At 50.1% G+C, this 24,340-nt stretch overlaps 1 protein-coding gene across 23 annotated transcripts in view; it reads left to right on the top strand.

The window, feature by feature from the left end:
• Positions 1-24,340, top strand: part of MEGF11 (multiple EGF like domains 11) — a 370,645-nt gene that overhangs the window by 329,808 nt on the left and 16,497 nt on the right. For 10 of the 23 annotated variants that reach the window (XR_010151756.1, XM_063795186.1, XM_054667700.2 and 7 more), the window contains exons 11-21: positions 5,184-5,304; positions 6,240-6,403; positions 7,596-7,698; positions 13,182-13,328; positions 13,680-13,814; positions 18,068-18,196; positions 19,204-19,332; positions 19,882-20,010; positions 20,560-20,688; positions 22,185-22,421; positions 23,956-24,074. Coding sequence is in view for 18 of the 23 variants with exons in the window: in XM_063795186.1 (XP_063651256.1) it covers positions 5,184-5,304; positions 6,240-6,403; positions 7,596-7,698; positions 13,182-13,328; positions 13,680-13,814; positions 18,068-18,196; positions 19,204-19,332; positions 19,882-20,010; positions 20,560-20,688; positions 22,185-22,421; positions 23,956-24,074 (1,542 nt within the window). In the remaining 5 variants the exon portion in view is untranslated. Of the gene's footprint in view, positions 1-5,183; positions 5,305-6,239; positions 6,404-7,595; positions 7,699-13,181; positions 13,329-13,679; positions 13,815-14,044; positions 16,645-18,067; positions 18,197-19,203; positions 19,333-19,881; positions 20,011-20,559; positions 20,689-22,184; positions 22,422-23,955; positions 24,075-24,340 lie in introns of those variants that run through there. The other 13 variants (XR_010151759.1, XR_010151760.1, XM_003314720.6 and 10 more) reach the window with 4 other exon arrangements.

Here is a 24,340-nt window from a genome sequence, read left to right as displayed (position 1 = left end):
TGTATACACTGACTGCCTGAGCACGTGTGGACATCAATGCCGACCCATGTAGACTTGGGTCCCACACAGACCGTAATGATTAAGGCTTGTTTGTTAGTGGTCCCACAAATCAAAAAGGTATCACTACACCTTGGGCCAGGGGATATGCCGGGGGGGGGGGGGGGCAGAGCTGATAGTCTAATCTGAGATAGGCTCGTGATTGGCTTGCTATGAACATCAATCACCGGAGACTGGCCAGTCAATTATACACCAGGCCTCACCCTCAGATCAGAGGCTAGAAGTTAGGGAATTTGACAAAAAAACTTTAACAGTTAGTGTAATACTTGTGCTTGTTGAGGTGTTAGAACCCGGTATGCATTGGTACTGAGGCCAGGGGGCCGGGACAGTGAGGTGGAAGAGCAGAGTGCTCGAAGTTAGCTGTGCCAAGGTTACACTCCTTCAGGGCAGAGCTGTGCACTTTAGAAACTGTCTGATTCCCCATTTGGACTTTTTGCTATTAGGAGCTGACTGGAAAAAAAACACAAAGAGTTTCTTCTCTTCTCCCACTCAACAACAATCAACACAGAAGACTTCTGTGATCAGATGTGTGGGGATTTCTCCCCAGCAGCAAGCAATCAATCAATTCTGCAGCAGACATCAGCTGGGTGCCCTCCAATTCAATTCTGACACTATCTATCTGGAGATAGCGTCAGATCCCACAGGTGGAGGGCTCAGGCCCCAAGACTGCTCACCCTCCTGCCTTCAGATGCCAGTCAAAAGCTCCAGGCTGTTTTGCCTGTGTTTCTTTTTTCTTTTTTTTTTTTTTTTTTTCTTGAGACGGAGTCTCGCTCTGTCGCCCAGGCTGGAGTGCAGTGGTGTGACCTCGGCTCACTGCAATCTCCACCTCCCGGGTTCAAGCGATTCCCCTGCCTCAGCCTCCCAAGTAGCTGGGACTACAGGTGTGCACCACCACGCCCAGCTAATTTTTTTGTATTTTAGTAGAGACAGGGTTTCACCATGTTGGCCAGGATGGTCTCAATCTCCTGACATCGTGATCCGCCTGCCTCAACCTCCCAAAGCGCTGGGATTACAGGCCTGAGCCATCACGCCCAGCCTTGCCTGTGCTTCTAACTGATGGGCTATAAATCGGGGTTCCTGCAACTCCCTCCCTGGGTTCAATTAACTTGCTTGAGAGGTTCACAGAATTCAGGGAAACACATTTACCAGTTTATTATAAAGGATATTACAAAGGATATGGATGAAAAGATGCAGAGTGAAAGACATGTGGGAAGGGGTATGGAGCTTCCATGCCCTCTCCAGGTGCACAATCTTCCCGGAACCTCCATATGTTCAGCTATCTCCAGAAGCTTTCCAAACCCTGTCCTTTAGGGTTTTTATGGAGACTTCGTTACATGGGAATCATTGATTACATTGCTGGCCTTTGGTGATTAACTTAAACTTTAGCCCCTCTTCCTTATACCTTCCCCCTTCGGCGGGTGGGGCTGTAAGTCCCAACTTTCTAATCCTGCCTTGGTCTTTCTGGTGACCAGCCCCCATCCTGAAGCAGCCATCAGTCATTAGCATACAAAACGACCTCACTTTTGGCCAGGTGCGGTGGCTCACACCTGTAATCCCAGCACTTTGGGAGGCCGAGGTGGGTGGATCACCTGAGGTCGGGAGTTCGAGACCAGCCTGACCAACATGGAGAAACCCCATCTCTACTAAAAATACAAAAATTATCTGGGTGTGGTGGCACGTGCCTGTAATCCCAGCTACCAGGAGGCTGAGGCAGGAGAATCGCTTGAACCTGGGAGGTGGAGGTTGCAGTGAGCCAAGATCGTGCCACTGCACTCCAGCCTGGGCAACAAGAGCGAAACTCCGACTCAAAAACAAACAAACAAACAAAAAAACAAAAACAAAAAAAAACCTCACTTTGGAGATTCTAAGGATTCCAGGAGTTGCTTGACAGGAAACTGGATGAAGACCTTATATTTCACAATATCAGAGGAACTGACAAATGCAAAGTGTTTGGAACAGTGGCCCTCAGGGAGTGGTCACTCCGTCCTCCAAGACCATACCTGTAGTGTGTGGTGATAAAAGTTCCAGCCTGTGTCAGCTGTGAGGGGGAACAGGGAGCCAGCCCAGAGAAGGTGATAAAAAGGTAAACAAGGTATTCTTTCCCTAAGAGATGCTATATCTTTGCACTAATAGCTTGTATAGTGCTTTCTACCCATCAGGCACTATTCTAACTGCTACACAAACAATAACTAATTTAATCCTCTTAATCCTATGAGAAGAGGACATTTTAATTCCCATTTAACAGATGTGGGAACTGAGGCTCAGGGGATGTAGTAAATTGCCTATGGTCACACGGTGAATGAGCTGTGGAAGCAGGATGGTACCAGAGTTCACCCTCTGATCCCTCACCCCTGCTGCCTTTCAGGATGGAAGATCTGGTTCTTTCTCCTTAACCTTGGCACTAACACACCAGGGGTCCTGGATAAGCCACTGCCCCTCTCTGAGTCTCCCTTTTCTTCTCTGGGAAGCAGAAAGCCATCTCAGCCCAGTGGCCTCCCAGTACTGTCGCAAAGACCAGGCATAGGCTTCTCTGGGAGGAAACTGACACAGCATTGTGGGGAGCAGATGTGTCGAGCTTGGCTTCTTGCATCCTGTCCCATGGATCACGGCCAGGGCAGGAGGCCTCTCTGAGCCCCATCAACAGACCTGCAACAGGGCTCACAGGCAACCTAAGGTCTTGCAGGGAGATCAGGGTTTGGGACACTAATGAGGACGCTGGGAGAGAAACCCCTTCTGATAGCAGATTCATGAAGAGAAAGGCATACGCTGTGCCCGCAGTCTGCACCCAGGCCAAGGCCCTCAGAGGTCAGATTCTTATGTGCTATTTATCATCTTGGAGAAATTGGAGTTTTCTGGGTAATGGGAAAGCTGACAGACTCCAGCTGGTCAGGCCTGCTGGGGACTGGTGGGGGAAAGAGCAGGAACCGTGGGGCCTTCGGGGAAGGACTCCACACTCCCTGCCCCCAAGGGCGAGACAGAAGCAGAAAAGGGCTAGAGAGGAGCCTCTCCGTGGCAAAGACCCACACCCTCGGTTCTCTCTGTGGCCCACACAGGAGTGAAGCCAGATGCCTAGACCCTTAGAGTTGAGAAGGGAGCTCCTTTATGCCAAGCCTGTCATTTCAGAGATGTGTGAACTGAGACTCAGAGACGGGCAGTACATATCTGGTGTCACACAGTTAGTGGGGCCCAGGCAAGCTCTGGTCTCCCAGCCCAGACAAATTTATTATCAGGATTCCCACGGAAAGCTTAGGTGTAAGGCCTGAGACGCTGGCTGGAGACACTCCCTAGGGGCTGGAGGTGGGAATTCAACATCCAGTGATCACTTGCTCCGGCACAGACAGCCCCACAGTAGGTTCCTAAGTGGGGAAGCATGTCCTGGGGGACTCAGGGAAGAAAGCCCGAACTCCCTCCCCTGGCATTCTAGACTCCCAGCCCCACTTTTACCTATCTCCTTCACTCCTCCCTTCAGCCACCCCTAGCACATTCCCAGCTCATACTCCTCTGCACTCTTGTCCACAACCCTCTTCCCATCTGGATCCCCTTTACCCCACTCTTCTCTGATTAAATGCTCCCACCCCTCAAGGCCTCTGAAGCCTCCATTCCTGGTCTCCCTACCCTGTAACTTGCCCCTCGTCCAAATTGTTTAGTGGAGCTAACAGCGTACCCACTTACCGGTAGAGTGGACGCCCAGATTCACCCCTCGTGACAGAAGCACTCATTCTTCCCCAGCTGCCAGAAAGTTAGTGGCTCGCAGGTGAGGCCCTCTATAGACATCGCCCTCCAAGTTAGCCAACTCACCTGAGGAGTCATGGCCCCTTCCCCCATCCCAGTGGATGGCCAGCGATTGATGGAGGCATAAAGGATCTCCCTCCCTTTACCCCCGTGTGGGACAACTCCAGGGGTCATCTCAGCTTCAGAGCTTCCTGCCAGATCAGCAGAAGTTACTCTAACTGTGCCTTGGTTCAACTTTTCCTCAGCCTCGACTGCCTCCCTTATCCCTTATCGGGATTATTCTCAAGAGCTCACTAATCTCTATCTCAGAATGTTTTCCAGGGTAGCCAGTTTAGGATCCTGGTAATGTAATGGTTAAGCAGCCAGCCTGGGTTCCAGCAAGGAGCAACTAGGTTTAGTTCTGTGAACTTGGCAGAGTTAAGTAACTTCTCCATGCAGTTATCTGTTAGGTGAGAATAATGCTGAGGCAGTAGCTTCTATCTCCTATGAGTGCTGTGACAATTAAATGAGATAGTGTGTATGGCACATGATATTGAGAAAGGACTCAATATGCATTAGCTATCATTTACATTTAACTTCTCTGAGGCTCAGGCAAATGCGGATAGGATATTACTACTCGTGTCATGGGGTTATGGGTGAGAAATAAGATTGGGAGACAACGGGTTAGACTTGGTGCTTCTTCGACCTAATACAGACTTTGGAGTCAAGGTCCCTGGTATTGTGGTCTGGAGGCCTGACCCCTCCAATAACTGAGAAGGATTATATTAGTTTTCCATTGCTGCTGTAAAAAATCACAATTTAGTGGCTTCAAACAGCATAAATTTATTATCTGACAGTCCTGAATGTCAGAAGTCTGGCATGGGTTTCACGAGGCTGAAGCCAAGGTGCCAGCAGGCCATGTTTCTTCCTGGAAGTTAGGAGAGGGTCTATTTCCTGCTCGCTCACAGTGTGGACAGAATTCAGTTCCTCTGATTGCAGGATTGAGGCCCTCATTTTCTTGGTAGCTGTAAAAGAGCTGTTGATCCCAGATTCTAGAGGCCACTGCATTCCTCAGCTCGTGGCTCCTTCCTCCATCTTCAAAGTCAGCACAAGCAGGTGGAGGGCTCCTCATGGTGTATCTCTCTGACCTACCTTCTTTGGTCATCTTTTACTCTTAAGGACTCATGATTATATTGAGCCCACCTGGATAACCCCTGAACCCCTGACATTCTCTCCATCTCCAGGTCCTTAATCACACCTGCAAAGTCCCTTTTTGCCATGTAAGGTAACATATTCACAGATCCCAGGGATTAGGACATGGACATGTTGGGGGCAGCAGGGGTCATTATCCTGCCTACCACAGCCATCCAACGTGGAGCAACCTTTGATCCAAAATTCACCCCCTCCCTTTCCAGGGAGAGGTCTGTGCCGTTTCCTGTGCAGCAGGGACCTATGGCCCCAACTGCTCGTCCATCTGTAGCTGTAACAATGGTGGCACCTGCTCCCCAGTAGATGGCTCCTGTACCTGCAAGGAAGGTAATGTGCCCTCTCTCCCAAGCCCATCCCTGACATATGAGCACATTCCCCAGGTGGTGCTGCCAGCTGAGGGGTCTCAGGTGGGGCTGCCCCAACCCCACCCACATGCAAGGTCAGGGAGCCTATATTGGTTGGGTTCCAGGCAAGAAAACCCATGCCAGGAATTTCAATAGCAGGAATGTAATGAGGGGATTCATTGCAATGTTGTTTGAAGAGCTAAACAGCACACAGGGAAAGTGTGCAACCGAGACACATTAACACCTGTGGGAGAAGCTGCTATCACTCTTAGGGTTGGAGGGACAAAAGAAAGAGTTCCCAGAGCCTGGGAGTGAGGGCCACCTGGTAAGAGCTGGGACGTGGAGAGAGGGGCTGCGCCACCACCTGAGGCCCCAGGCAGAGAAAGAGGGAGAGGACACACCTGTCTCTCCTGCTCCCGCTCTCCAGTCTGTGGGCAGGTCTCCTACAGGCAGCCTGGCTGGGAGCCAGCTGAGGGGGAGCCTGGGATGTGCAGCCTGCAGGGGTCAGCCCCCACCATGAACAGGGAAGGGGAGAAATGGTGTGATAGGCAAAGAGGCCAGTGACCAGCCTAAGAATGGAGAATCAGCCGTCCCTCAAACAGAGGGTCCTGAGATAAGCTGCCAGACTCCACCCTGGGCAGAGACAGCACTCCCCATCTGAGCTGGTGCCTGTTCCAGGTAGGATCATCTGCCTGCAGCACAAACAATGAGCACCCGGAGGCAGGAGACCTGGGTTCTAGCCCCAGCTCTCCTAACAGCTCTGTTGTATTTCTGAACTCTGTGTGGAATGTGTGTTCTAACCCAGCCCTCAGGAAAGCAGTGGTTTGGGTGGAATGCTGTGTGCAGAGCTGGGGGGAGTGGGCAAAAAGACACACTGGGCCTGGATGGAGAAGTGACAGTCCCTTTCCCTCCCCTCAGGGTGGCAGGGCCTGGACTGCACCCTGCCATGTCCCAGTGGGACATGGGGCCTGAACTGCAACGAGAGCTGCACCTGTGCCAATGGGGCAGCCTGCAGCCCCATAGACGGCTCCTGCTCCTGCACTCCTGGCTGGCTGGGAGACACCTGTGAGCTGCCTTGCCCGGTGAGTGCCAGGGTGGGGAGGGACAGGTTGGGCTCAGCATCCCTTCACGCCCTTTCCCTGGTGTTAGTTCGTCCACAAGAGTGCACAGAGAACAGCACTAAGCTAGGTGATGGGACACTTGGATTTAGGTCACAGTCCTAGTCCTAACCTCTCTGTGGCTATTTTACTACTTTGGCCCTCATCCCTCTCATCTATAAAATGGCAAATACTTGGCAGATGTGGTGACATGGCATCACTTTTCCTGTGCTGCTCTTGGTAAACATTATTGACTCTGGCACTTGAGCTCAAATGCAGCTTCAGATTCCTTCACAACCCAGTGCTACAAGACAGCCCTTACTAATCCATGAGAGTTGCCATTCGTTGGTAGATAATGTCTAAGCTTCCTTCTGGTTCCAACAGTCTGTACTTTTATGATCAGAGTGTGTGGTGACTAAAGCAAGCACTGTTCAATAATAACCACCCAGACTTAATCACTGGATCTTATAGGTCTGAGATACAAATAAGTTAAACCCACTGATATGATATTGCTGGATGAGCAATGCAGTCCTTAATGAGCAATTTGGAGTCCTGCAATCCTGGGTTCAAATCTTGGCTTTGTCACATCCTTTCTCACCTTGAGCATGTTACTTCACCTCTCTAACCTTGTTTCTCATCTTTAAAGTGGGAATATAATGGAATCATATCATGGAATTGCTGTGAGGATTAAGAAAAATTAAGTATATGAGGCTCTTGATACCTAATGAGCATATAAGAATTGGTGACTACCTTCTTCCCCGGCAACAAAGAATAAATCATAGTCATTCCTCACAGGTGATCAATGTGTTACAATTTGCAAAGTGCACTTTCATTTACAATTTTAGTTAATGATCATTACAGGCCTTTGAGCTTGACCACTGAGAAGTAGAGCAGGAGTATCACCTCCCTCTCAACCTCATACTCCTGTTAATGCAGCCAAATAATTCTTCAGAGTGTCTTCATGGCTGTGTTATCCCCACTTACAAAACGTGTCCCCACTGTGCCCCAGCCCCAGTCTCCCTGCATCTCTGTGGGGTTCTGGCTCAGTTTTGTCATCAAGATCCAGTAGATCTCACTGGACCCTCCAAAAGTAAAAATTAAAGACAAGATCCATAGAAGTACACAAACCTCTGGAAGTTTGGGTCTGATCATTTTTCTCTCCCTGTCTTCTCCACAGGATGGCACATTTGGGCTGAACTGCAGTGAACACTGTGACTGCAGCCATGCTGATGGATGTGACCCCGTCACAGGCCACTGCTGCTGCCTGGCTGGATGGACAGGTAACCTTCCCTTGCTGTGCCACCACCCAGGTACTGTGAAACTGGGTTCTTGGTATTCTACTTCTCTTGACCGTTTTCTTCTTCAATACCTCTCTTCTTGATCCCTGAGTATGCATCTTTCCCTTTATCTGCTCTGGGTTCCAGTTCTCCATTCCATTTAATTCAAGTAAGTATTTATTGAACATCTATTAGGTATAAGCTCTGTCCAAGGCGCTGGAGTCACTCCAGTAGGTCAAAAGCTGACATATGGTGGGTGTAAGTGCTCAATCTAGAGAATATGATGGAGAAGGGGACAAGGGCCTTTCTCCTTAGTCCAGTCTCAGAATCCTGTTCCTTATATCTATCCTCTCAGCCTGCCTCCTAAATACAAGGTGAATCCATCTACTTCTCTCTATCCCACTGCCACCACACGGTCTGCTGGGTACCATCCTGCAGCTGGCACTGCCTTGGCCTCCGCTCTTGCCCAGCTGCATTCATTCTGCACCTGGTGGCCAGAGTCAACTTTTCAAACCCAGATCTGCCATTTCAGTCCCTGTTCAGAATGCCTCAGTGGCTTCCCACGACTCTTACATAAAATTTTAAATCCTTACCATGGCCCAGGGCCCACGGGATCTGGCTCTGCCTGACTCCACCTCACTCTGTTCACTTTGTGGCTCACTACCTTCCAGCCACCAGGGCCGCAGTCTACTTCTTCAGGAAGCCAACCACCTTCCTGACTCCAGGCCTTTGCACATGCCATTCCCTCTGCCTGGATCATTCCTTCCCCTTTTCACCTGATAACTCCTTGTCTACCATATTTCAATGTAAAAGCTTTCTTCCTCTGGGAAGGCACTTCCCCTGCTACAATACCCACCCCAACCTGACCAAGACAAAAGCATTCCCTTTATTAATTCTTCTACCCTACACTTTTCCTATTGTGGTACTTAAATCAGAGTTCAATGACAACTGTGGTAACTGTTTATTATCTGCCTCCCTAATGTGGCCATCAGCTATATGGAGGCATCTGCCTTATTCACCATTGTATCCACTGCCTGCCACACACTGAGATATGGATAACACGGTAGTTAAGAACCCAGCTCTGGAGCAAGACTGCTGGGGTTTATGACCTTGGGCAAGTCATTTAACCTCTCAGGGCCTGAACTCTCCACCCATAAAATACAGATAATTATCCTTGCAACTACAGGGTTGTTTTGAAGCTTAAATGAGTTACTACCTATAAAGTGCTAACAGTGCCTGGCACATAGTAAGTGCTCAGTAAAAGCAGGCCATGAATACGGAAAGTGCTTAATAAGCATTTCAGAAGTGAACCTACTAGCCAGTCCCAAGGTGATGAGCAGCAAAGAGAAAGAAATATAGTCATTTCTGGCAGTATAGGTTCTCAGATAAATAATTAACACCAGGTTGCTGCACAGCCTGTGTTCATAACCAGAAAGTTTCTAAGCAGCCAAGAGCCAGGGACATTGCTTCCTCTGCAGTATCTCCAGCCTGGCTTCCCCTGCCCTGCTGGCTCCTGCCCGTCAGTAAAGAATAAGGCTCAACCCTGGTCACTGGCACCCTAGAATCTCAGCAGGAGCCAAGTGGAAATCAACTTTAACTTTTCATTGCCTTAATTTTGAGTGAGCCAATTAAGATTTTAATGACATCTAGTGCTTAAAAATTCTGTCTTTGGTGAACAACCTTTCAGCAAGGCCTCTGCTGTTCTAAACCTAATTTCCCCAAATGTGGTCCTGAAGTCTTTTCAAAGAAGTGATTGATGTCCTGAGGTTTGTCATGCAGAAGGGGGCCAATGAGAGACAGAGATGGGCCGGCCAATGAGAGACAGAGATGGGCCTCCCACTGAGCCCTCCCCACTCACCTCTGCCTCAAGAAAAATCTGTGCCTAACTTCCCAGTCCCTGGCACACTGCTCATTCCTTGGCTCGGCACAGGTTTGGGGCTGCCCTGAGCTGTGCACGTGTCTCCCCTTAACCCTCATAAGCCATAGGCTTACTGACAATTGGCATTTTGTCTTATTCATCTTGCCCTGCACATAATATGTGCTTATTAAATGTTTACTGAAATAAACTGGAAGTTGGCCTATAACCATTCATGATTTTTCCCCTTAAAGTGGGGGAGGCTTTAAAGATTATCTCCACCAACCTTCTCATGCCACAGATAAGGAAAAGGAGTTGTCTGGGGTCTCAGGACATTAGGGCCAATAGGATGAAAGACTCAGGATTGTATCTTAAGGGGGAACCATTTATTCAATCAACTAGCATTTATTGACTCAAGCAATTACCAAGCCTTTATATTGGCAGCTACCTTGTGCCCAGCACCATGCCAGACTCAGCAGTAAATGGTAAAAAGCAACAGTTTCTGAGTACCTACTGTGTGCCAAACACTGTGTTGGGCACCAAAGATGCAAAAATGACCAAGATGGCATCCTGTCCATAAGGAGCACCTAGGTAAGCAAAGTCAGAAGTGGCAGTAAGCCATGGTACCTGTCTTCAAATTGCTGGCAGGGGAGACAGGTCTTGTGTATGAAGCTTTCAAGTAACAGGTAGAGACAAAGCTGTATGCTGCTGATTATCAAAGAGATGCTTGTCTCCCTGGGCAGACATCCAAGAAGGCTTCCTGGAGAAGGAGGGCCCTAAACGGACCCTGAAGGATATGGGCTGCTGAGTGGCTACTGGCTTCATTGCATGAACTAGAGATCAACATGTATGGATTCCTAGCCTAGGTTTACCCACCAATTTAGATGTGGGGGTGGGGAGGAGTCCTGAAAAATAAAGCAAGGGGATTCCCTAGAGTAAGAAAGGAAAGGACCTCTGAGGGGGACTATCCCTATCCAACTGTAGTGAAAACTGGGGCCCAGGAAGGTAACTGAAGCTGCTTCTTCAGAAACTACAGCTGGGAGCCTCCCACAAGGCCAAGGCCAGCCCCTTTGATCCTATCAGTAAGTTGCTTCTGGAACTGGGCACTCCATATGGGGAAATCCTTGACCCTTCTTTCCACTTAGATCCCATGTCTTAAGCTCCAAGAAGGTCTTGGGACATATAAGAACCACAAACAGCCCCACTCCCACAGAAACAGGCCCAGAATATAATAACTGCCAAGTCCTAGAACCCAGTGGGACTTTGCAGCCACCTTCAGTCTGAGAATAAACATGGTACACTCATGGTTCTCAATCTCCATAAATGAGGACCCCTTTTGACATGAAAACACTAAGGATTCCACAATGAGAGTAGCTATACTTTTAATAGCCACTGGCTGGGATAAACACAATAGCAACCAGCTGCCACGAATTCAGTGGTGCTTTCACATACACTGTGTTTTATGAACACAGTAATACCTATAGTTTTAGGAGAGAGCACTGTCTACGTGTGACACATGTGCCTTGGTCAGCTGGCAAAGAGTGCCTGGTGTGCAGTGGAATTGGAGGCCCTGTGGACAGCAAAGCTCCACCTCAGTGCAAGGAAAAGCTTTGTCCCTAGGCCTGTGGTCTGAATCCTGGGTTTCCAACAACCATAGGCAAAAGAAATCCTAGGCCAGCACAGTGGCTCACGACTGTAATCCCAGCACTTTGGGAGGCTGAGGCGGGCGGATCACTTGAGACCAGGAGTTTAAGACCAGCCTGGCCAACATGGAGGAACCCCGTCTCTACTAAAAATACAAAAGTTAGCCAGCTGTGGTGGTGGCTCATACCTGTAATCCCAGCTACTCGGAAGGCTGAAGCAGAATTGCTTGAACCCGGGATGCAGAGGTTGCCATGAGCCAAGATCACACCACTGCACTCCCACCTGGGTGATAGAGTGAGACTCTGTCTCCAAAAAAAAAAAAAAAAAAAAAAAAAGCCTTATGGCAGATCACAGCTTTTGTTATGCCCAGGAAAAGGAGAAACTTGAAGATGGATCCAAAACCTTGAACAGTTTTATGGTTTCCACTTTCCCAAGCTCCCTCTAGTCAATCTATGATGCCTGTCCAGGGTTCACCTCTTGGGCACCTGAACCACCACTGGGAGAGACCCCTGTCAATGGGTAAAATATGGCAAATATGGCTGCCAGATCCCATTCCCTGGGGAGGAAACCACTTGCCCCCCCTCCCCACACCCCACCTACCCACCCGCAACCATTTCCCAGAGAGTGGCATCTGAAGCCTCTACCCTGCTGCAAAACTGAGACATTACAGGGAGGGAGCACAGATGCTGGGCTAGACTGAGGAACAGGAGGATGAGTAAAGCCTGTTGCATCCCCCTCCCTCTCCCCTCTCCGGTGGTTCCACCCTCCCTCCCCTCTCCTCGCCAGCCCAGGTGGGCTTGTACAATTCCAGTCTGCCTCTAAATTGGTCCCACTGCTCTCCTGCTGCTGCTAGGGCTGGCTCTGTTCACTGGGCATGAGTGTCTTTCTCCTTTCTTTCTCTTTCCCACAATCACTGTCCTTATAACAAGGCAGACATGATTTTTCAGCTAATTCTGCCCGTCTCTGAGCCTCTGATATTCACCTGCTGAAGCCAAGCCAATCTCCTGGGATCACATGTTCCATTTCCCTAATGCATGTCAGACTGGAAGCCTTTCTGCCTGGGAAGAAAACCTACCCCAGAGCTGGGGCATCCAGCCTCAGGCCTTTTAAAATTCCTTCTTCACCTTCAGGCTGTAGGGAACCTAACAAACATTTCCTCTACCTGAGCCCAAAAAGACTATTATAGACTTTGTTCCTTTTTCTTATTGAGAAATTCCATCCATTCCCCCATAAGCCTCTGTCAAACTGAGGGTCATTAAATCAAATTGTTGGGTTACAACTAGCATTTTAAAAGCTGAAATCGAATACATCATAGTACAGAGAAAACATCAGAGTCCAACATACATAGTGACAGTAAATGTAATTTTTGCAAAGCACTGGTTTCTACTGTATGTGTGCATGAATGATACACATACTGCGCTGAGGAGTCTGGTCAGAAGAATCTGAAAAGATCCTACCTACTCTCTGAGCCCCTCCCTGGGTGGGTTGGCAGGGACCCAGCAGCACCAGTGGCTCCTGGGCTAACACACATGGGCATATGGCTCACTCCCAGCTGGCACTTACTTGCCCATAGTTGGTTTCTCCCGGTCCTGTTCTTGGATGCCATACAGAAGAGGCCCTTGTGATCTGGTCCCTTCTTACTCCCACAATCTCATCTCTTGCCGTACCCCATTTTGCACTTTGTGGTTCAGCCACACTTGCTATTTGTAATTTCTTTCAAGACATGATTCTTTCTCCTGCCTCCTGCTCTTTGTACATATAATTTCATTTGCTTGGTCAATTCCTCCTCGACTTTTAGAACTCTGGACATCACTTCTTCCTGAAAATCCTCCATGACCAGCCAAGCCTCAGCCGGGTTTCTCCTCTACATTCCTGGCTGCACTATGCTTGCCTCCACCTCTTCATACTGCACTGTCCCCCTTCCCTCCATTCTTCCCTTCACCCTCACCTCTCTTACCACTGACCTGAGTCTGCCTCTGGCCCACAGGCATCCACTGTGACAGCACGTGTCCACCTGGCCGCTGGGGCCCCAACTGCTCTGTCTCCTGCAGCTGTGAGAATGGAGGCTCCTGCTCCCCAGAGGATGGGAGCTGCGAGTGTGCCCCTGGCTTCCGAGGACCCTTATGCCAGAGAAGTAAGGCTAATCCCCTGACCCCGAAGAGCTCAGAGGGCTCATCCTCCCTAGCCCTCTCCAGTTGGAACTAGCCATGGCCTGAGAGAGGCTGGGCTCTTGAATCAGCCCCCATCTCGTCCTTCCCTCTAGTCTCTCTCTCTGCAGTTCTGTCCCCAGGTTTGGGGCCCAGCCCAGCTACTCAATGGAAACAGGGCCACACCACAGCTCTTCTCTGCAGAAAGGGATGCGCCCTCCAAGATGTGGGAAGGATGCAGGTCTCCCCATTGTTTCTGAGAAGTGTGGAACAGGAAGGGTAGCTAGGCTGGCTGGGGTCTCTTGGGCTGCTGACCACCATCTTCCCTTCACCCTCAGTCTGCCCCCCTGGGTTCTATGGCCACGGCTGCGCCCAGCCATGCCCCCTCTGCGTGCACAGCAGCGGGCCCTGCCACCACATCAGCGGCATCTGTGAGTGCCTCCCAGGATTCTCTGGAGCTCTCTGCAACCAAGGTACTGTCTCCAGTGGGAAGGTACTGGGTGGGGAGGTGAGAGGTTCTGGGAGGAAAGTGGCAGGGAAGGAAGGGCTTGGGGATTTTCATCATACGCTGTGGAGGTAGCTCCTTCCCTCTTCAGGACTTGGGCTGCCTTTATGAGAATTGAGCCCCACATGGCATGAGACAAAGGCCCTAACACAGTTAACAGGCTCACAGAAGTGAAATGATTTGTCTGTGATTTCGCAGCTAGCAAGTGGCAGAAACAAATTCTGATTCCGACATGCATGCTGAAGGGATGAAAAGTGAAACAAGCACAGAGATCTGCATCAGAAGTGGCACCATGTGGTCTGTGCCGAGTGCCAAGGGTAAAGGCAGAGAATGCTGTGGGAGTGCAGAGGAGCTGGCTCTGGCTGGAGATGGCAACTTCCAAGCCCTTCTCCCCGTCATATTCAGGCCACCATCCCTAATCCCTCCCCATATGCTTTCCTGACTTGACCTCAGAATCCTTCACAATACCGACTCCAAGAACTGCTACCACTCAGCAGGAGTTGAAAAGAGATATAAAGCTTATTTGCATTGGTGTTCCGCCCTACCAGCTCTTTGTGGGGGAAAAACCCTGATCTGTAACATCTGCAGATTTTTAAAATATAAATATTCCTACCACGGCTGATTTTAAGGTACCAATGGTTTAACATCATTCACAAAATTCCCAAATATTGAACAACCAGTGAGAAGGTAGGAGCTGCCTCCACACATCATTGCCTATTGCCATCCCTGGCTTTCTTAGGACAAGACAGTGTGGATTTGGGGGAAGGCTCCATGGACCATGCAGGACTTCAGCTGGGCCTTAGCTTGAAAGGTGGAAAAGGAAGAAAAGCATTCTGTGTAGAGGAAGCAGCTTGGGCAAAGCACAGAGACATGGGCATGCTACAGGGAACAGCTGATGGATATGGTAGCTGGGGGTGGGAAATGGGGCTCAGAAGGTATGCTGGGGCCTTCAGAACAGGTTTGAACACAAGGTTACAGAACTTGCATTCTAACCTGAAAGGAGAGAAGGGAGCTTAGGATAAGTTAAACTTAGGGCTAAAAGCAACTTCAAGGTCATCTATGCAAGAAATCTCATCTGGACTCTGCTTAAATACTTCTGTTGACTGAGAGCTCACTACCTCCCAGGGGAACCCATTCTTTTGATGAATAATCACTGCTGAGCTGGGCTATTTTTGCAAGTGTGTGGGCTGTTAATATGTATGAATAGAAAGTTTACTACATGATGCTTTGAGGTCATGAGAAGTTTGAGCCCCAGAGAAACATATGTGACAGTTTCATTTACTTGCAGCCCTCCTAGGATGGTTTAATCATAACCTGACATGTCAAGGTTTACTTATTAAACACAGGAGACTGGGCCATCAATACAGATAGTCTAGGTCTAAATCAGAACCCATGCAGCCCGAGGAGTAACTCTCAGATGCTGCGTTGTCTGATTTATCGCCCACTGGCCTAATGAGTATTTCCCACATATAGCTCTAATAGAGTTTGCTATTAATGGCAACTGCCCTGGTTAAGTCTCAAACCTTGTAAAAAATTGAACTGACACCTTCTAATGACTGGCTTTCCAGCAAGTTACAAATTACAGACACTGCTTATGCAGAATCATTAAACATAGATTAAATATAACCAGATGTTTTCTTTTCACCAGCCCCCCTTCTGTCCACTGCCCCTCTCTTTGCCTTACTCTTGATTCAGCTAAGAAGTCGACCAATTAATGGATTAGATTGATCGTATTAGCAGTTCTGTGGGTAAATTTGTTGGCCTCATGTATGTGAGAAAGACTTCAAAGATAAGACTCTTGTTAGAGAAGCTCAGAGTTCATTTTGGGGGTAGGGTAGGGGGAGCAGCTCTGGCACCCTACTCCCCACAGAGGGCCAGGACTTGGGGATGGGTTCCCCAAATCAAGCACCTCCCAGAGGTAGGAAAGAAGAGGCTGGGCAGCCTGCTTTTCAAAAAGCTGGAGCCTGAGCTGCAAACAGGTGAGATGCATGTCACCCTCTTGGCACTGGAACTTCCTGGAAGGGAGCTAAGGTTTCTGCCAGGGGAAGCATGGGGCCCCAAATCAGCCAGCCTGCCACAGCTACTAACCATGGTCCTAGGACAGTCGGTGAGGGTTCCCATTCCCACCTCAAAGATGAGGAAACAGAGAGTTTGCTCAAAGGCACTTAGCCAGCAAGCAGTACAACTTCCTAGTTGTGTGACCTTGGGCAAGTTACTTAACCTGCCTCAGTTTCTCATCTACAAAGCAGAGTTAATGATAAGGCATAATAATGAGACTATATAATAGTATTCCAAGAGTAAGTGAACTAAATACAGGCATACCTTGTTTTATTGTGCTTCACAGAAACTGCATTTTGTTTGTTGTTTTTTGTTTTGTTTTGTTTTGTTTTTTTTAAATTAAAAGTTTGGCCGGGTGCAGTGGTTCACATCTGTAATCCCAGCACTTTGGGAGGCCAAGGCTTGAGGTCAGGAGTTCGAGACCAGCCTGGCCAACATGGTGAAACCCTGTTTCTACTAAAAATACAAAAATTAGCCGGACATGGTGGCGCGTGCCTATCTGGGGAGGCTAAGGCAGGAGAATTGCTTGAACCTGGGAGGAAAAGGTTGCAGTAAGCCGAGATTGCACCACTGCACTCCGGCCTGGGCAACGTAGCGAGACTCTGTCTCAAAACAAAAAAAACCAAAGGTTTGTGGCAACTCTGCCTTAAGCAAGCCCTGTCGGTGCCATGTTTCCAACACCACGTGTACACTTCGTGTCTGTGTCAGCATTTTTTTTTGCAATAAAGTGTTTTTTAATCAAGGCATGTACATTGTTTTTTAGACATAAGGCTATTGCACACTTAATAGACTACAGTATAATGTAAACATAACTTTTGTATGCTCTGGGAAACCAAAACATTTGTGTGACTTGCTTTATTGCAATGTTCACTTGCAGTGGTCTGGAACCAAACCCACATCTCTGAGGTATGCCTGTATTTGTGAAGCATATTGAACAGTGTCTGGTGCATTTAAGTGTCATGTGTATGTTTGTTGAATACATAAAGAAAACTTAGACCTAAATCCAAGGCTTTGGACTGGAGAGTCTGGTCCACCATTGCCTGTATTATTTGTCTCAACTACCAATCACGTCCAGGAGAGGCACTGAGTAGATTCAGATCCTAGCCACTAGCGGCCCACCGTCTGGCTGGGGAAGAACTACCAATATGAGGCAGTGTGGTATAAAGCAGAGGGTTTCAGCCCAAGATGTGAGAGACCTGGGCCCTGGGGAAGTCATATATCTTCAAGAATCAACACCTTCCCATCATTCTCTGTGCTGCTCTCCAGGATCGACTTTATTTTGTGGCGATGGGGAATCCACTGAGGCTCTCTAAGCAGGACATAGGAGTGCCATGAAGAAAGCTGTGCTTTAGAGAGCTCAAGCTGTAGGAAGCAGGTGGGGGATGAATTGCACAGGGAAACAAAAGGTTAAATACTCAATGAATACTCAAACCTAGTCCTAAAAGAGCTTTGCAGCCTGACTGAGGAAACCAGCTCTTCCTCCAGGGACCAAGCAGTGACTCCTCCAGGAAGGTCTGTGACCAAAATCCTCCAAGTGACTCAAATTGGAAATACCAGTGGTGGAGAGGGCCTTGTGAACTCAGGAGGGCTTTCCTGAGGAAGATGTTGAGCTGAGAGGCTTGAGCAACAGGTCAGAGGAAAGAGGCAGGCAGGGACAGACATTCAGGGCTGGTCCTTTAACAGTCAAACCGCAGGCAGGCCTGCCACATGGCATTTGTCCCTCTCTGTCCAGCTGTACATATTCTCTACCCTCGTGGTTGTGGAATCCGTGATGTTGGTGAAAGTGGTAATAGAAAGCAGAAGGCTGTGGAACAGTACAGGGAGCACTGGACTGTGAGTCCAGAAGTACAGTGCTCAGCCTCCCACTTCTCATCTGTGAGACCTAAGTCAGGTGATTCTACCTCCATGGGCCTCAGGCTGTTCTTAAAGGCAATCATAATAGAGCCTTCTGAAGAATGCAGCTGTAGGCATGAGAGGGGCAACTCATTTATGTGCAAATGGAGAAGGGTGACGAGGGTACCAAGGCGGGCGTGGTCTCCATCCAGATCCATGACCCCTGGGTGATCATGGCTGTGGCTTGGGAACTTCTAGGGATGAGGCTGTGGGTGGAGGTCAGAGGAACACAGGTGGGAGGATGGGTGCCAGGCTGCCCTGTGCCCACAGTGTGTGCTGGAGGATACTTTGGGCAGGACTGTGCCCAGCTCTGCTCCTGTGCCAACAACGGGACCTGCAGCCCTATCGATGGCTCCTGCCAGTGCTTTCCTGGATGGATTGGCAAGGACTGCTCACAGGGTAAGCTGCTGCCACCTGGGAATGCCCCTACCTGGGGTCAGGCCCAAAAATTCTCCCTTTGTTGCCCAAAACCTCTCTGTCCTGGTGCCTTCACTTCCAGGGATGAAATTTCCTTCTGCATGTAGGAATGAGCCCCATTTAGCTCTATAGCTAACATGATGGATTATTAGGATTGATCATTGGTATTAACTGCTGGTATCAAAGGTACTGATATTGTTGATAGTACCATTAATGCTATGAATTCTGAGACTTAACACTCCATTAGCACCTGCGCAAGGAGCAGCCCGAGTTTGGATGGAGAAGAGGTGGTGCAACAGCATGCTCGAGTTTGGGAGTAGGGAAGTGAGATGAGGCCTGGGCAGCCACCTCAGGAGGGTGCAGTGCCCTCTGGGTGGCCCATGTGAATGATGTCCTTGAGGCTGTTCATGTAAAGTGCACCAATCTGATGTGAAGGGAACAGCCCCTTTCCAGAAGCCCCCAAACTAAGGACAGAGACCCTGTGGAGCTCCTTGTCTGATGGGTGAGACCTAGCCAGTACCCTTGGGGAGGTCCTAGTTAGATGGCTGAGGGAATTTCCATTCTGATGAGGAGACAGGCTCCATCATCAGGAGCTCACCAACTGAGAGGAGAGCTCCTGCCCTAGGAAAGTCCCCATTCTCATGGGGAAACACACACAGTACATACACGGTAAACCACAGTGTTTACCCGCATGCTCCAAATCAGTCCCCTGAGAGGGGAGGCTCGGGGGCCCTCAGAGTCCTGCTGAGTCAGTCATCAAAGACTTGGAGAGTGGGCAGAGAATCTGGGCTTAATGGGAATCCTGGGTAACTAAGCCAAGAAGTAAGTGCAGGAATTCTGGGAACAGTGCATGAAGCCCCTGAAAGCCAGGAAATGTCAGCCAGGTCCATCTTGGCATCTTGGCTCTGACATGTACTCCCCCTTCTTCTCCCTCTCCGTCTGCCCCTCTCTGCCTTCCCCTCACCCTCTGCATTTCACCGACATCCCAGCTTGCCCACCCGGGTTCTGGGGCCCCGCCTGCTTCCACGCATGCAGCTGCCACAACGGGGCGAGCTGCAGCGCCGAGGACGGGGCCTGCCACTGCACCCCTGGCTGGACTGGACTCTTCTGCACACAGCGTAAGCCCCACCTCCTGGCCTCCCAGCCACTTAGAATACCATGCTGCGGCCTACTGGCCACTGTGGGCATTGTCCAGACCAGCAGGGAGGGAGGAAGGCAGGCAGCCCCAGGACTGGTGGTACCTGACTCCTGCCCCATGAGAACTGAGGAGCTCTGCAGGGGCAGCTCCAGACCTGACTGGATTCAGGGGATTGACAAGCCCAAAGTCCTGGAAGGTCAGGGCTGCAAGGTACCCCAGCAATCACCAAGACCAGAACTTCCTTGGACAGTGGGGCCGAGTGGGGAGGAGCAGCCTGTGTCCACACAGGAAGTAGACCCTAGCCTGACCTGTGGTTCCAAGGCCCCTCTGTCTTGGAAAGGCAACGATCACCTTGCCCCTACCACTTCAGCATGAAGATCCTGAGCAGGGAGACAACTCTGGTGCAGGGTCTCACTAGTCTTCATCCCATGCTCAGCAAAAAAAGAGACAGAAGACAGGTCTGGTTCCTGCTGCCCCCCTTGTCCCCACCCAGCAGCAACTCTCGTGACTGGAAATCCTGTTTCTCTAGGCTGCCCAGCAGCATTTTTTGGGAAGGACTGTGGGCGCGTATGCCAGTGTCAGAATGGCGCCAGCTGTGACCACATCAGTGGCAAGTGCACCTGCCGCACAGGCTTCACCGGGCAACACTGTGAGCAGAGTAAGCTGCCCTGACCCCTGATCCTGGGTGATGCTGCTGGGCCCCAGCCTCCTGCAGAGGATGCCTCCCACTTCAAGGTCCACTCACTCAGGGCTCTGTACCCCTTGGTCCCTTGACTTTGGGGACAACTTCCAAGGAAAAATGCTGAGGAAGGTCATGCCTACATTATTGTTTGAAGAATTTCTCCCTTCAGTTGGTGGGGGGCATTTAGGGCAGAGGTCATAGCAGGTAATGAGAGAATAGTGGGAGGCAGGATTTTTTATTATTATTCTTTAAAGTCCCTATGGCACTCAGATTAGGGCATGGCAGGTGGAAGATACTGCTTAAATGTGTTGCATGAGGAGGAAGTAGGGGTGAGTGGGCCCTGCTCGCTCCTCCTCTGTCCCTGTGTCCCCCACTCAGTGCTATAAATGCTCCTCAACAGGAGCTAAGGGAATAGGCTTCACTCAGTGGGAGGCAAAACAGGCTTATTGCCATGGCTGTCTAAACATGGAAGGGAAGGGGTGGAGAGTGAGTGGGTCCTCTACCCTAACTCTTTGTGCCACACAGGATGTGCCCCAGGAACCTTTGGCTATGGGTGTCAGCAGCTATGTGAGTGCATGAACAACTCCACCTGTGACCATGTCACCGGCACCTGTTACTGCAGCCCTGGCTTCAAAGGAATCAGGTGTGACCAAGGTAATACACACGTGGCAGAGCCCCGGGGTCTGTGGAAAGGGCCCCATGGCAGCTCTAGGGAGATTCCAACTCGAACAGCTGGATTTGATGATACTTCCCTTTATTCACATTTGTGAGGGCAGCAGGAATAGGGTGGGCTGCAGAGGCTCCAAGTGCTGAAGAGGCATAAGGAGCAGGCAGTCTTTCAGTCACAGCCTCCCTAGGCTCACCCTTGGCAAGTTTCCCATGAGCCAAGCAAGGGTAGCCACAAGCTAGTACTATGGAAAGGCCACCAGACCAAGTTAGACTATCTGCCAAGTTCTAGTTCTGCCTTACCCGCTAGGTGTCCTTGGGTAGGTTATTTGATTTTGCTAGGCCTGTTACTCCACATGCAAAGTGGGAAGAGTAGATTAATCATCTTCCCCCATGACACAAGGTTACTCTGAAGGCCGAGGAGCCCAAAGGGGCTCGACCTTGGTTCTAGCACTACAGTCGGATGACACCTCATAGGGCCTAAAGGGGATGGAGTCCCAGGGTCCAGTTGTGAGAATCACGTTGAGACAGTATGAGTAAGAGACTCAGCGGGGTGCCTGGCCCATAAGTGAACACTCCAATAAATGCTGGCTTTGTTATATAAAAGCCTTTATAATGTGCTGCAAACATGTTGGTTCTAGATGGGGGATGAAAATGGGCTCTCAATTATTCACATTACAGAAAAGGAGCCAAAAGACAGATTTCCGTTGCATTCTGAGGATAAATCACTGAGAACGATATTGCAGCACATTTACCTCCCTAGTGATGTTGGCCAGCTCAGTTCAGCCAGCAGCCAACAGTCAAGGAGAAGTCTAGACACTGTGGGCCTGGCAGGACAGCCTCCTAGACTAAGCATCAGCATGGAGGGTGGGGGCAGCCCTCACATATATAACCAAGAGGGGTCCTGCGGGCAGTAATCCTGGAAATAATAGCACAGTACTTAAGAGCTTTCCTTGCCAGTCTATCACTTGGTGCTCACGACTGGGGAGGGTGGGGTTATTGTCCCCATGTTACAAATGAGCAAACCAGGGACTCTGAGCCACACAATTAGGAAGCAGGGAGAGGAGCTGTGTTCAATTTTTCCTGACTCTGCCAATTATAGGTTATGTAATCTTGGGCACATTACCTAACCTTTTGATAAATTGGTTTTTTCATCTGTGAAAGGAAAATACTAATCCCTTCACAGGGCTGAAGAGTAAATGAATTAATATCTGTTAACTCATTTTTGGAACAGAGTAAAATAATATTTATTGTTTCACATCCACAGTCACAATTGCTCCTTGTCATGACCCTGAGACTCCATCCCCTTTAGGGATGAAGGCACAGTGAGGGCTGGGAGTAGTCACTTAGGGACTCAGGAATCGGGCCAAAGCCAGAACCAGATCTCCTAACATTAGAGGGGTTACACGCATCTGAACCCAGGCCCAGGAGACCTGAAGCGCAAGAAGGCCAGCCCCAGGCTCAGGCCCTCCCTCTGCCCGCAGCTGCCCTCATGATGGAGGAGCTGAATCCCTACACCAAGATCAGCCCAGCACTGGGTGCAGAGCGGCACTCGGTGGGTGCTGTCACAGGCATCATGCTCCTGTTATTCCTCATTGTGGTGCTGCTGGGCCTATTTGCCTGGCATCGGCGGCGGCAGAAAGAGAAAGGCCGAGACCTGGCTCCCCGTGTCTCCTACACACCTGCCATGAGGATGACCAGCACCGACTACTCCCTCTCAGGTAAGGGCCATGCTCCTGGCCTCCCTCCTCTTCCCCTCCACACACACATACCCCAGGAATGGTTGTGCCTGTAGGGTTGGCTGCTGTGGCTGAATGTGGAAGCTCAGTCTCCCCTAGAGTGACAGTGGGGATGGGGAGCAGGAGCCTACCTAGAAAAGATACCTGGGGTTCCAAGGGAAAATTGTTTCCTGAGTCCCTAGCTCTGAGCAGCTGTGGTTGGAAGCCTCCTGCCATTTTCCCAGAGCTTCCCTATCCTTCTCACCAGCCTTCGGCCTCAGGAGCACCCACACTAACCAGTCACTTTCCTAAGCTCTCCAGAGGACCGTCTCCCCAACCTGATGCCTGTACCACCTCAGGAGGCTAGACCTTGGAGCCCAGTGCCCAGAGCTCATCCATTTCTGTTTCCCTGGTGAACGCCTCAGGACAACCCTCCTTCCCAGTTCCCAGTTAGGAGGGTCCTATTAGTACAGCGGAAGGGGATAGTACCTGACTTGGGAGGTCTGAAAGTTTGGACAATGTCCCTCTGCCAAGTGTGCCAGAGCCCAGTGCATCCATGAATGTGGTTAACTGCTCCAATAGGCATTTTATTTGGGAGTCTGAGTGGGGTCAAGATGGGGCTGCTGGGCGATATCCTTCCTTTCCCCTGAACCCTGGACTGCTGCCTTGGAAATTCGAAAGGTTTTTTGCTTCATATTGGCTAAACAGTAGAGGCCAAAATGCTCTGAAATTGCCCTATAGTCCTGGGCTATGTGAGGCTGAGCCTCTCTGGGTGAGCACAAGGTGACAGCTCTCTCCAGGTAGCTCCATGGCACGTGGCTCTTGGCTCATCTGCAGCCTCCTGCATCTTGTGCTTAGAAAACCCAGATCACTTCAGCCCATTCCTGCTAAGTGTTGCCTTCTGTATGTCCAGCTTCATGCTAGGCACTGCAGGATAGACAGAGGCAGGCCAGTGCACACCATGCCTTCAAGGAGCTCCTGGTCTACATGCCACACTACAGCCAAAGCAGACATCCCACACACAGATTTGGGGATTTTCTTCTATGACTATACTGAGAAGGCTGGCTAGGGTTTCCTATGCCATTCCTCTGGTATTCCCTAGCCCTATGGAGAGGTTCTGGAATCCTTAGGAGGGAAGAGCAGAGTCAGAAGTGAGGTTCTCTTTATGATCTCATTACCAGGATGTGACCCTAGAAGGAAGCAGGTGAGTCCAGCCCTAAATAGGGACTCAGGGACATGTAAGGCTATCAAAGCAAACATGCCCCATCCAGGCTCCAGTTGATAGTGCCTCCCCTTGGCACAGGTGAGCCTATCCTGCATTCTGCATGCTGCAGGGAGGACCAGCGAGGGAAGGAGCAAATCAGGCTCTCCAGATTTCAGTAGGAGTAGTGGATGCCAGGAAGCTTGGGGGATGGGGTACTTGCCTGTTTGTCTTTGCAGGGCTCTCTCAAGGCTCCCAGCGCAAGCATTAGTACTGGGGGTATCTCATGCCAGGGGCAGGGGTATGATGGTATGTGGCACCTTGTTCTCTTCCCAGATTTGTCTCAAAGTAGCAGCCATGCCCACTGCTTTTCCAATTCCAGCTACCACGCACTGGCATGTGGGGGGCCTGCCACCAGCCAGGCCAGCACTCTGGACAGGAACAGCCCCACTAAGGTACCGGGCCCCTGATTCCCCAGCCCCCACTCACTGCCCTCTCATTTAACCCTCACCTCTGCCCAGGAAGGAACTGCACGCCCCCCGCCACATGGAGGGTCCATGTAGAACTGACCACCAATACATTAAAAGCAACCTTGCAATCCGTGGTACACGTAAACACTCTGTGAGGCATGTAATGGAGCCAGCATGTTATGTGGAGTGCCGTGTAACCAACCCACAGCATCACTCAGTATAACATATACTCCTGTACCCTGTGTGTAACC

This window comes from Pan troglodytes, chromosome 16 (genome assembly GCF_028858775.2).
Source record: "Pan troglodytes isolate AG18354 chromosome 16, NHGRI_mPanTro3-v2.0_pri, whole genome shotgun sequence".
NCBI lineage: Eukaryota > Metazoa > Chordata > Mammalia > Primates > Hominidae > Pan > Pan troglodytes.
This window is presented reverse-complemented; position numbering and strand designations above follow the sequence as displayed.